The sequence below is a fragment of the Anolis sagrei genome, chromosome X, assembly GCF_037176765.1.
Source record: "Anolis sagrei isolate rAnoSag1 chromosome X, rAnoSag1.mat, whole genome shotgun sequence".
Classification (NCBI taxonomy): domain Eukaryota; kingdom Metazoa; phylum Chordata; class Lepidosauria; order Squamata; family Dactyloidae; genus Anolis; species Anolis sagrei.
Window position 1 is genome coordinate 765,001 of NC_090034.1, and position 14,400 is coordinate 779,400.

The 14,400-nt window shown below is 40.2% G+C and overlaps 1 protein-coding gene across 1 annotated transcript in view; it reads left to right on the top strand.

The window, feature by feature from the left end:
• Window positions 1–14,400, top strand: part of LOC132780040 (transformation/transcription domain-associated protein) — a 232,772-nt gene that overhangs the window by 185,403 nt on the left and 32,969 nt on the right. Inside the window, exons 63-66 of the mRNA XM_067460867.1 lie at window positions 2,410–2,574; window positions 5,581–5,671; window positions 8,053–8,252; window positions 9,986–10,247. Of these exons, the coding sequence (XP_067316968.1) occupies window positions 2,410–2,574; window positions 5,581–5,671; window positions 8,053–8,252; window positions 9,986–10,247 (718 nt within the window). The remainder of the gene's footprint in view (window positions 1–2,409; window positions 2,575–5,580; window positions 5,672–8,052; window positions 8,253–9,985; window positions 10,248–14,400) is intronic.

Genomic DNA, 14,400 nt, shown 5'->3' on the forward strand with positions numbered 1-14,400 from the left:
GTATTGATTGTCAGAGTATTTACGTTTGCCAGCGGAAGGATTGCTAGATCAGCAGACACTGCGATGCGAAATAAGGACTCTGCAGTCTTTCAGTTACAAAAGAAAACTAAGTTTATTTATTTACTTATTCATTTACTTTGCTTATATACCGCTGTTCTCAGCCCGAGGGCGACTCACAGCGGTTCACAACCAATAAAACAGCAATAATTCAATGCAATAATGTACAACAATTAACAAATTAACATATTACTCAAACAATTATTTATTTTTCTAAGTTTTACTAAGTACATCAAACACACGTCTTAGCACAGCGAGCTACAAACAGGAACGAATGGAAAACCGAAAGTCTCTCTGAACACTTGCTTATCTCTTCACTCTGGCTGAGACAGGTGACTCCCTTCTGTTCCCAGCCAGAACACACATTATCTCATTTCTCTCAAGGTTACTTAATCACAGCCTCATGAACATTCTGCATAGCAATTTCTAATGCACAGTAGACTCCATCTTGAAATTACATAGAAGCACATTTGAAAACACACATATAACTAAATTAATCTTGACATTATTACTATTGACACAAAAGCACAGTATGTCACAGGAAACGAGATGTATATGCTGGATTTCGTATCACAAAATCACAAGTCGAACACTTGTATAATAATAATAATATTTATTATTTATTTATTATTTATTTACTTTGCTTATATACCACTGTTCTCAGCCCGAGGGCGACTCACAGCAATTCACAACCAATAAAACAGCAATAATTCAATGCAATAATGTAACAACAATTAACAAATTAACATATTACCCAAACAATTATTTATTTTTCTAAGTTTTACTAAGTACATCAAAGACACGTCTTAGCACAGCGAGCTACAAACAGGAACGAATGGAAAACCGAAAGTCTCTCTGAACACCTGCTTATCTCTTCACTCTGGCTGAGACAGGTGACTCCCTTCTGTTCCCAGCCAGAACACACATTATCTCATTTCTCACAAGGTTACTTAATCACAGCCTCATGAACATTCTGCACAGCAATTTCTAACACACAGTAGACTCCATCTTGAAATTACATAGAAGCACATTAGAAAACACACATATAACTAAATTAATCCTGACATTATTACTATTGACACAAAAGCACAGTGTGTCAAAGGAAACGAGAGGTATACGCTGGATTTCGTATCACAAAATCACAAGTCGAACACTTGTATAATAATAATAATAATAATAATAATAATAATAGGAATAATAATAAGAACTTATTGTTATTATTATTGTTATTGTTATTATTTTACTGACACAAAAGCAAAGTATGTCACAGGAAACGAGATATATACGCTGGATTTCGTATCACAAAATCACAATAATAATAATAGGAAGAAGAAGAAGAACTTGTTGTTATTATTATTGTTATTGTTATTTTACTGACACAAAAGCACAGTATGTCACAGGAAACGAGATGTATACGCTGGATTTCGTATCACAAAATCACAAGTCGAACACTTGTATAATAATAATAATAATAATAATAGGAAGAACTTATTGTTGTTATTATTGTTATTGTTATTTTACTGACACAAAAGCACAGTATGTCACAGGAAACGAGATGTATACGCTGGATTTCGTATCACAAAATCACAAGTCGAGCACATGTATAATATAATAATAATAATAATAATAATAATAATAATAATAATAATAATAGGAAGAAGAAGAAGAACTTATTGTTATTATTATTGTTATTGTTATTTTACTGACAAAAGCAAAGTATGTCACAGGAAACGAGATATTTACGCTGGATTTCGTATCACAAAATCACAAGTCGAACACTTGTATAATAATAATAACAACAAGAAGAAGAACTTATTGTTATTATTGTTGTTATTATTATTATTATTATTGTAATTATTATTATTTATGCTCCGATTTTCTCTCCACAGAGAGACTCAAAGGGACTATTATTACTATTAGGTAAAGGTAAAGGTTTTCCCCTGACATTAAGTCTGGTCAAGTCCAAGTCTGGGGCTCTGTTGCTCATCTCCATTTGTAGGCCAAAGAACCGGCGTTGTCCATAGTCACCTCTAAGGTCATGTGGCCACTGGCAGGACTGCATGCGAGTGCAGCATTCTTCCAAATGAAGCAGAGAGTGATTGAGGACCGGGGCATCCATAGGGAGACCAAGGGGCTTGTCTACAAAGCCATTGTCCTCCCAACCCTGCTATATGCCTGCGAAACGTGGACTGTCTACAGATGTCACACTCAAATCCTGGAATGATTCCATCAGCGCTTGGGACAGTGGCGGAACCCTCCAGTTGGTGTGTGACCACATGTCCATTAGAACGGTATTTTCTGCCAATGCTGCGTTGACGTGACGGCGTGCTTTCTCCTTCTCTTTGTTTCCAGGTTCTTTGGCTGCTCAGCTTTGACGACGACAAGAACACGCTGGCGGACGCTGTGGACAAGTACTGCATTGGCGTCCCCCCCATCCAGTGGCTGGCCTGGATCCCACAGCTCTTGACCTGTTTGGTTGGATCAGAGGGCAAGCTGCTCTTGAACCTTATTAGCCAGGTACGGATGCTTTGTGGCGCAAGACCGATCTCTGGGCCGCTCACGTTCTCTCTGCATTTTGCTGTCTATTGATCTCATAAGGAAGATCCTCTCTGAACAGAGAGAACATGGTGTCATAAGTGTATTCCCAATTCATTTTTGGAACAATAAATACAGATTTCAGGAAAATTTTAAAAAGTGTTTACAAATAATTTAAAAAACTAAAAGAGGGATTTCTGCCACAACGAGACAACATAAGCAGCCCATCAATCTTGCAAAGTATCAAATAGATTCATTCATCTACTTTTTTTTAGGATTTTTAAAAAAAATAATTTAATTTAAAATCTATATATTACAATGTGAAATGCTCGGAAACAATGAATGTTTCCTAGTCTCTCCGAAATGTTTCAGAGGCCTCACTTTTGTTTCGTAATGCTTTCGTTTCGGAATTCAAAGCAATGTCCACAAAAGATATAAAAACAATCCAAGGCAGTGGGTTGTTGTAGGTTTTCTCGGGCTCTATGGCCATGGTCTAGAAGCATTCTCTCCTGACGTTTCACCTGCATCTATGGCAAGCATCCTCAGAGGTAGTGAGGTCTGTTGGAACTAGGAAAAGGGGTTTATATATCTGTGGAAAGACCAGGGTAGTAATATGCTGTCTCAAGGTTGGTTCATCGGGTGCTCTGCTATGGCTGATTTCTCTGGTTGAAGTAGTCTGCAGTGCCTTCAACCAGAGACTACTTCAACCAGAGAAGTCAGCCATAGCAGAGCACCTGATGAATCAACCTGGACACAGCATTTTATTTGAGAACACCCAAATGCTGGACCACTCTCACCACTCTAGTGCCTTTTGGGAAATGGAAATCTCCGTAACCTTTTGGGAAATGGAGATCCCCATAACCTTTTGGGAAATGGGAATCCCCATAACCTTTTGGGAAATGGAAATCCCCATAACCTTTTGGGAAATGGAAATCTCCATAACCTTTTGGGATATGGAAATCCCCATAACCTTTTGGGAAATGGAAATCTCCATAACCTTTTGGGAAATGGAAATCTCCATAACCTTTTGGGAAATGGAAATCCCCATAACCTTTTGGGAAATGATGCCATAACCTTTTGGGAAATGGAAATCTCCATAACCTTTTGGGAAATGGAAATCTCCATAACCTTTTGGGAAATGGAAATCCCCATAACCTTTTCGGAAATGATGCCATAACCTTTTGGGAAATGGAAATCTCCATAACCTTTTGGGAAATGGAAATCTCCATAACCTATTGGGAAATGGAAATCTCCATAACCTTTTGGGAAATGATGCCATAACCTTGTCAGAAATGGAAATCTCCATAACCTTTTGGAAAACGTCATTCACCACCATTTTTGGGAAAATCAGGAATCTCCTTCACAAGAGGTAAAAACTCACTTGAGTCCACCTTCTCCTTAGTGGCCAACTAGTATTCATGCAAGGCAATTTAGGTTTATTGTCGAAGGCATTCAAGCCTTGGCAGACCGTGCAAAAAGAATCTGCGAAGCCCACCTCCTCCAAGATGAGCTGAACCACCTCAACTGGGCCAATGGAGACTTCACCTCAGACATCAGAAGAGCTGCAAGACCACCGAGAAGAAGCCACGAGAGTCAAGACCAAGACCCACCCAGAGGAAAAGTGTTCTTGCCAGACAGCAAGGGAACCATTGACCACAGAGGGAAGCTGAGGAGGAAACACAACATACAAACCACTTACAGACCCACCAAGAAAATCCAACACATGCTCTGCTCAGCAAAGGACAAGAGGGATCTTCTCACTTCTGCAGGAGTCTACCACGTACCGGGCAGCTGTGGAGAAGAAGTCTACAGAGGGACCTCCACACGCAGCAGAAGCATTGCCCAGACACGCATCAAGGAACATGAAAGGCACTGGAGACTACTTCAACCAGAGAAGTCAGCCAGAGCAGAGCACCTGATGAACCAGCCTGAACACAGCATATCATTTGAGAACACAGAAATGCTGGACCACTCTCACAACCACCATGTCAGACGACACAGAGAAGCCATTGAAATCCACAAGAAGCAGGTGGACAATTTCAACAGAAAGGAAGAAACCATGAAAATGAACACAATCTGGCTACCAGTATTAAAAAACTCTAAAATTACAACAGCACAACAACAGAGGGGAAACAATCAGGAACATCTAATCACCTCTCAACAAAAGATTGCCCCAGGCACTGCCAGGCCATCAAATTTATTTTTATTTTTATTTGCAGCATTTCTATTCGGCCCTTCTCCTCACCCCACAGGGGACTCAGGGCGGATTACAGAGTACGCATATATGGCAAACATTCCATGCCAATTTTGACATACAACATATACAGACATACACAGAGGCTATTTCACTTTTTTCTGGCCGCCAGGGGAGCCGTCGCTTTCCTCGTCCATCTGCGACGCTGATGAAGCACTTCCGCATTCCCCGCATCCTTTTTTGCTGGTCTTCTTTATGGCCCCATAAATTAGTTAATTAGCCTCCCCACACATAGGTGGCACCTAATTTTCCTACTTGACAGATGCAACTGTCTTTCGGGTTGCAAAGGTTGACAACAAGCTACACAAAATTGGCCGGAAGCTCACTCCAACCCGGACTGGCTTCGAACTCATGACCTTCTTGGTCAGGGTGATCTTAATGCAGCTGACACTCAGCCAGCTGCGCTACAATCCCAGTGCTAATCAAGGTGGTCAGTTGAAACATTCGCACCTCACTCCAGCAGACAAGAGTCCTTTGTCCCACCCTGGTCATTATTCCACAGATATATAAACCCAATTTCCTAGTTCCAACAGACCTCACTACCTCTGAGGATGGTTGCCATAGATGCAGGCGAAACGTCAGGAGAAAATGCCTCCAGAACATGGCCATACAGCCCGAAAAAACCTACAACAACCCAGTGATTCCGGCCATGAAAGCCTTCGACAATACAAATAAATAAATAGTTTGGGTTGCAGGATTTTGAATAAAATAATGTTTTGTTTTGTTTTGTGCAGGTTGGGCGTGTGTACCCGCAAGCGGTCTACTTTCCCATTCGAACGCTTTATTTGACGCTGAAGATCGAGCAGCGCGAACGCTACAAAAGCGGTAAGCTACAAAAGCGGGTTTTCGGCACCTCGCTCTCACGTCAGAGTTCGTTAGTCGAGTCGGTCTCTTAAGCGTCGACCATTTTGTTCCAGCCTACAAGTTTGCTTTCCTAATTTGTTAATAGGATCAGCGAACGCTCGGTTGATGGAGCCGGGGTGGCTTTAATTTTTTTTTTATGCTGATGCCGGGTTAATACCGCACAATGGAATTGCATTATGGATTATTGTATTACGGTGGTAAAATATTATGGGGATGATAATTAAGGATTTTTATGTTAATTCTTGCAGCCTGCAGGATTCCCATGAGCCCCCAATCCCCTCTCCCAAAGGATAATTCTGCTCTATCCAGACTTTTTAGACCTGGAGGGGGGGTGTCTTTTTTTGGGCGAGTGGGCTTACTAACAAAAGACACTCCTCATAAACGTATAGTAGAGTAACTTATGAGCAGTGGTGTGACCCAGCACCAGGAGACCCAAGTGACAAAAAGAACAAAAACACACAGAGCAATGCCATCTCTTCCTTCGGAGGGTTTTCTTCATAGCAAAATAATATGGTTGCACTATTTACAATAACAATACACAAATAAAGTTCTTTATACTTCTTTGCTTCCATGCTGGGCTTCTTTATCTCGCAGATAAACAGCTTCCCTCTCACACCGAAGTTACACAGGAGCTTCACACAGTAGCTTTTTACACACAGCAGCCTTCACACACAATGGTCTTCAACTTGGGGCTTCTCTTACAGAAGCTTCTCACACCAAACTTTCTCAAACTGAGGCCTACTAACACTGAGGCCTACCTCACACTGAGGCCTGTCTCTCACTGAGGCCGTCTCACACTGAAGGCTCTCTCAAACTGAGGCCTTTCTCGCACTGAGGAGAAGTAACACTGAGGCCTGCTCATACTGAGGCCTACTAACACACACTCTCACTAAAGCTTCTCACACCAGGCCTACTAACATTGAGGCCTGTCTCTCACTGAGGTCGTCTCACACTGAGGGCTCTCTCAGACTGAGGCCTTTCTCCCACTGAGGAGAAGTAACACTGAGGCCTACTCATACTGAGGCCTACTAACACACTCTCTCATTAAAGCTTCTCACACCAGGCCTTCTGAAACTGAGACCTATTAACATTCATGCCTACCTCACACTGAGGCCTGTCTCTCCCTTAGGCCGTCTCACACTGAGGGCTCTCTCAGATTGAGGTCTTTCTCCCACTGAAGATAAGTAACACTGAGGCCTACTCATACTGAGGCCTACTAAAACATTCTCTCACTAAAGTTTCTCACACCAGGCCTTCTGAAACTGAAGCTTACTAACACTGAGGCCTACCTCACACTGAGGTCTGTCTCTCACTGAGGCCGTCTCACACTGAGGGCTCTCTCAAACTGAGGCCTTTCTCCCACTGAGGATAAGTAACGCTGAGGCCTACTCATACTGAGGCCTACTAACACTCTCACTAAAGCTTCTCACACCAGGCCTGCTAACACTTAGGCCTACCTCACACTGAGGCCTGTCTCTCACTGAGATCACCTCCCACTGAGGATAAGTAACACTGAGGCCTACTCATACTGAGGCCTACTAACACACTCTCTCACTAAAGCTTCTCACACCAGGCCTTCTGAAACTGAGGCCTACTAACACTGAGGCCTGTCTCTCACTGGGGCCATCTCACACTGAGGGCTCTCTCAGATTGAGGTCTTTCTCCCACTGAAGATAAGTAACACTGAGGCCTACTCATACTGAGGCCTACTAAAACACTCTCTCACTAAAACAGTTTCTCACACCAGGCCTTCTGAAACTGAGGCTTACTAACACTGAGGCCTACCTCACACTGAGGCCTGTCTCTCACTGAGGCCATCTCACACTGAGGGCTCTCTCAGACTGAGGCCTTTCTCCCACTGAGGATAAGTAACACTGAAGCCTACTCATACTGAGGCCTGTCTCTCACTGAGGCCATCTCACACTGAAGGCTCTCCCAGACTGAGGCCTTTCTTCCAGTGAGGATAAGTAACACTTAAAAAAACAAACAAACAAAAAAACACTGAAGGCTCTCTCAGACTGAGACCTTTCTCCCACTGAGGATAAGTAACACTGAAGCCTACTAACACACTCTCACTAAAGCTTCTCACACCAAACCTTCTCAAACTGATACCTATTAACACTGAGGCCTACCTCACACTGAGGACTCTCTCACACTGAGGCCTTTCTCCCACTGAGGAGAAATAACACTGAGGCCTACTCATACTGAGGCCTACTAACACACTGTCAATGTGTTAGCAATGTCTTTTCTTGGCTTGGCATCTTTCCCGGGCGGTGTGTTGCGTTGTCCTCTGACCGTCCTGTCTTTCGCCCCCTCGCCCCCTTCTTCTTCTTCCGGTCCAGATTCGGGGCAGCAGCAGCCGAGTTCTGTGGGGAGCCAGTCGCACTCGGCCTCGGACCCGGGCCCCATCCGCGCCACGGCCCCCATGTGGCGCTGCAGCCGCATCATGCACATGCAGCGGGAGCTGCACCCCACCCTCCTCTCCTCGCTCGAGGGCATCGTGGACCAGATGGTCTGGTTCAGAGAAAACTGGCACGAGGAGGTAGGAAGAGTCCGGTTCTCGTATTCTCATATTCCCATATCATTAAATAAATAATGTTACATTTTGCGTTACTATTATTATTATATTATTTTAAATAAATAATATTACATTCTGCATTATTATTATTATTTTAATCAATAATATTACATTTTGCATTATTATTATTATTTTAAATCAATAATATTACATTTTGCATTATTATTACTATTATATTATTTTAAATCAATAATATTACATTTTGCATTATTATTATTATTTTAAATCAATAATATTACATTTTGCATTATCATTATATTATTTAAAATAGTGTTACATTTTGCATTATTACTATTATTATTATTATATTTTAAATAAATAGTGTTACATTTTGCATTATTACTATTATTATTATTATATTTTAAATAAATAATATTACATTTTGCATTATTTTTATTGCTATATTATTTTAAATAAATAATATTGCATTTTGCATTATTATTATTATTATATTATTTAAAAATAATATTACATTGTGCATTATTTTTATTATTATATTTTAAATAGATAATATTACATTTTGTATTATTATTATTATTATTATTTTAAATAAATAATATTACATTTTGTATTATATTATTATATTTTAAATAAATAATATTACATTTTGCATTATTATTATTATTATTATATTTTAAATAAATAATATTACATTTTGTATTATTATATTATTATTTTAAATAAATAATATTACATTTTGTATTATTATATTATTTTAAAGAAATAATATTACATTTTGAATTATAATTATTATATTATTTTAAATAAATAATATTACATTTTGCATTATAATTATTATATTATTTTAAATAAATAATATTACATTTTGAATTATTATTATATTATTTTAAATAAATATTACATTTTGCATTATTATTATTATATTAATTTAAATAAATAATATTTTACATTTTGCATTATTATTATTATTACTATTATTATTTTAATTATACATTTTGCATTATTATTATATTATTATTATTATTTTAAATAAATAATATTGCATTTTGCATTATTATTATTATTATTATATTTTAAATTAATAATATTACATTTTGCATTATTTTTATTATTATATTTTAAATAAATAATATTACATTTTGCATTATTATTATAATATTTTAAATAAACAATATTACATTTTGCATTATTATTATTAGTATGTTATTTTAAATAAATAATATTAGATTTTGCATTATTATTTTTATTATTATTTCAAGGGGCCACATTTGTGCAGCAGGTTAAACCGCTGAGCTGCTGAACTTGCTGACCGGAAGGTCAGCAGTTCAAATCCGCAGGACGTGGTGAGCTCCCACTGTTAGACCCAGCTTCTCCCAACCTTGTAGTTTGATAATATTCAAATATGAGTAGGTCGATAGGTATTCCTTCTGCTGAAAGGTAGTAGGTCAATAGGTATTCCTGGAAGGTAATGGTGCTCCATGCAGTCATGCTGGCCACATGACCTCAGAGACGTCTATGGACAATGCCGGCTCTTCAGCTTAGAAATGGAGATGACCACCAACCTCCAGAGTTGGACACAACTGGACTTAATGTCAAGGGGAAACATTTTATTATTATTTTAGTTTATTTTAATTATATATATTTATTATTTTAATTGCATATGTATTACTCGAGTGGGAGCGTGTTCCGTGTCTGGAGTGCGTGACCCGCCGGCGTGTGTTGTGTGCCTCCGCCAGGTCCTCCGGCAGTTGCAGCAGGGTTTGGCCAAGTGCTACTCGGTGGCCTTTGAGAAGAGCGGGGCCGTGTCGGACGCCAAGATCACGCCGCACACGCTCAACTTCGTCAAGAAGCTGGTCAGCACCTTCGGCGTCGGCCTGGAGAACGTCTCCAACGTCTCCACCATGTTCTCCAGCGCGGCCTCCGAGTCCCTGGCCCGGAGAGCCCAGGCCACGGCCCAGGACCCCGTCTTCCAGAAGCTCAAGGGACAGTTCACCACCGGTCAGTCGGGGGATTTTTCTCTCCACGGTTCCAAAATCCTTACAAAACTAAAGTTCTGGTGGTGAAAATTTCAGCACTCTAACAAAACTCTCAATTTTTCCCTCCACGGTTTTACTATTTATTCAACACCAACTTGTGTACTACGCCTGTTCAATGCATGGTTCTAAATGAAGTCCTTACAAAACTAAAGTTCTGGTGGTGAAAATTTCAGCACTCTAACAAAACTCTCAATTTTTCCCTCCATGGTTTTACTATTTATTCAACACCAACTTGTGTACTAGGCCTGTTCAATGCATGGTTCTAAATGGTTCCGAAGTCCTTACAAAACTAAAGTTCTGGTGGTGAAAATTTCAGCACTCTAACAAAACTCTCAAATTTTCACTCCACGGTTTTACTATTTATTCAACACCAACTTGTGTACTAGGCCTGTTCAATGCATGGTTCTAAATGGTTCCAAAGTCCTTACAAAACTAAAGTTCTGGTGGTAAAAATTTCAGCACTCTAACAAAACTCTCAATTTTTCCCTCCACGGTTTTACTATTTATTCAACACCAACTTGTGTACTAGGCCTATTCAATGCATGGTTCTAAATGGTTCCGAAGTCCTTACAAAACTAAAGTTCTGGTGGTGAAAATTTCAGCACTCTAACAAAACTCTCAATTTTTCCCTCCACGGTTTTACTATTTATTCAACACCAACTTGTGTACTAGGCCTGTTCAATGCATGGTTCTAAATGGTCCCGAAGTCCTTACAAAACTAAAGTTCTGGTGGTGAAAATTTCAGCACTCTAACAAAACTCTCAATTTTTCCCTCCACGGTTTTACTATTTATTCAACACCAACTTGTGTACTAGGCCTGTTCAATGCATGGTTCTAAATGGTCCCAAAGTCCTTACAAGACTAAAGTTCTGGTGGTGAAAATTTCAGAAATCTAACAAAACTCTCAATTTTTCCCTCCACGTTTTCACTATTTATTCAACACCAACTTGTGTACTAGGCCTGTTCAATGCATGGTTCTAAATGGTTCCAAAGTCCTTACAAAACTAAAGTTCTGGTGGTGAAAATTTCAGAACTCTAACAAAACTCTCAAAATTTCATTATAAATGGCAGTTCTTAATTGGTTCTGTCATAAAAATCACCAATAATGAAATAATAATTAAATTTTGAAAGAGTTCTGAAATTTTCACCACCAGAACTTTAGTTCCATCCATCCATCCATCTATCTATCCATCTGTTCATCCATCTATCAATCTGTCTATCTATCCATCTGTCCATCTATCCATCTGTCCATCTATCAATCTGTCTATCTATCCATCCATCCATCCATCCATCCATCCATCTATCAATCTGTCTATCTATCCATCTGTCCATCCATCCATCTATCAATCTGTCTGTCTATCCATCCATCCATCCATCTGTCTATCTATCCATCTATCAATCTGTCTATCTATCTATCTGTCCGCCCATCCATCCATCCATCTATCTATCTATCCATCTGTCCATCCATCTATCAATCTGTCTATCTATCTATCTATCTATCTGTTTGTCTGTCTGTCTGTCTGTTTGTCTGTCCGTCCGTCCATCTATCCACCCACCCACCCACCCATCCATCCATCCATCAGTCTGCCTGTCTATCCATCCATCCATCCATCCATCCATCCATCCATCCATCCATCCATCTATCAATCTGTCTGTCTATCTATCTGTCTAACTATCTATTCATCCATCTATCCATCTATCTATCAATCTGTCTATCTATCTATCTATCTATCTATCTATCTATCTATCTATCTATCCACCCATCCACCCATCCATCCATCCATCTAAGACCCTGGCCATTCTATAGATAGACATCCACTCACTTTCCTCACTGCCCAGTGAACCTCTGAGGATGCCATTAGCCATAGATGCAGGCCAAACTTCAGGAGAGAATGCCACTGGCACATGGCCATGCAGCCCGGAAAACTCACAGCAGCCCAGAAGTCCTTCTTTTTATGACAATCCCGCAGAATCTTCCAACGTTGGGGAGGATTTCTGACCATCTCTGATATTTCGCGTTTGAAAGCACGAAAGGGATTCTCGAGTTCCAGAATTAGAAAAACGTTCTGATTATCTTTGACTGATTTTGGGATATTTTATTATTTTTTTCAATTACGACGAGGCACGCGTCACTCCGGGATTAAAACGGCCGTTTCCAGAGGCGCAAAATGAGATTTCTTTAATCTGCGAAACGTGGCGTTTGAATTCAAGGTGGAGGGTGTCACGGGGAGGGAGGGGGCGGCACTTAAATTGGTCAATGCTCTTCGTGCCTTTTGGAGTCCCGGGATGTCATTCATCGGGCCGCAAATAAGTTCTTGATTAATTGGCAACAGTAATAGAATCTCTGCGGCTGAATTAATTCCGAGTTAATTGCCATTCCAGTTCAGGGCTAAGAATTAATCCTCGCATCACAGATAGAAAGGAAAACATTAGGCATGGGCAATGCATGGTTCTAAAGTACTTACGAAACTAGAGAGCACTGGTGCTTTGCTTCTAAAGTGTTGCTAAAGTTCTGGTGGTGAAAATTAAAGAACTCTAACAAAACTTTCAAAATTTCGATATAAATGACAGTCCCTTCTAGTCATAAAAATGACCAATAACAATAATAATAATCAGTTATTTTGAAAGTTTTGTTAGAGTTCTGGCATTTTCACCACCAGAACTTTAGTAACACTTTAGAAGCAAAGCACCAGCGCCCTCTCGTCATAAAAATGACCAATAACAAACTAATAATCAGTTATTTTGAAAGTTTTGTTAGAGTTCTGGCATTTTCACCACCAGGACTTTAATAACACTTTAGAAGCAAAGCAACAGCGCCCTCTCGTCATAAAAATGACCAATACCAAAATAGTAATCAGTTATTTTGAAAGTTTTGTTAGAGTTCTGGCATTTTCACCACCAGAACTTTAGTAACACTTTAGAAGCAAAGTACCAGCGCCCTCTAGTCATAAAAATGACCAATAACAAAATAATAATGGAAGTTATTTTGAAAGTTCTGTTAGAGTTCTGGCATTTTCACCACCAGAACTTTAGTAACACTTTAGAAGCAAAGCACCAGCGCCCTCTAGTCATAAAAATGACCAATAACAAAATAATAATGGAAGTTATTTTGGAAGTTGTGTTACAGTTCTGACATTTTCACCACCAGAACTTTAGTAACACTTGAGAAGCAAAGCACTAACGCCCTCTAGTCATAAAAATGACCAATGTTCTGGGTTTGAGCCTGCCACTTTTGGACTCTCGCTTGCTGAAGTGTTCCAGCGAGTGTCTCTGTAGATCTTAGAAAACTATTTATTGATTTAAGTCGTTGACGTGCTGGCTGATACCCAAACAGGGGATGAGCTGGAGATGTCTCTGCCTTGGTCCTTTCACTATTGGCTGCTACTTCCCGGCGGATGTCAGGTGGTGCAATACCGGCTAAGCAGTGGAATTTCTCCAGTGGTGGAGGGCGCAGACACCCCGTGATAATGCGGCATGTCTCATTAAGAGCCACATCCACTGTTTTAGCGTGGTGAGATGTGTTCCACACTGGGCATTCGTACTCAGCAGCAGAGTAGCACAGCGCAAGGGCAGATGTCTTCACTGTGTCTGGTTGTGATCCCCAGGTTGTGCCAGTCAGCTTTCATACGATATTGTTTCTAGCGCCCACTTTTTGCTTGATGTTCAGGCAGTGCTTCTTTTTGGTCAGAGCACAGTCCAGAGTGACTCCTCCCAGGTATTTGGGTGCGCTGCAATGCTCCCGTGGGATTCCTTCCCAGGTAATAATCTTCAGAGCTCAGGATGCTTGTCTGTTCTTGAGATGAAAAGCAAATGTCTGTGTTTTGGATGGTTTAGGGATCAGCTGGTTTTCCCTGTAATCGGCAGTTAGAGCACCTAGAGCTTCGGAGATCTTCTGTTCAACCATTTCAAAACTCCCTGCTTGAGCAGTGATGGCACGATCGTCAGCATAGATGCAACTCTCTGTCCCTTCAGGCAGTGGCTGGTCATTTGTGTAGATGTTGAACATGGATGGAGCGAGCACGCTTCCCTGAGGCAGGCCGTTCTTCCGTTTACGCCATCTGCTTCTCTGGCCCTGGAACTCAACAAAAAAGCTCCTGTTTTGTAGCAGGTTTCCA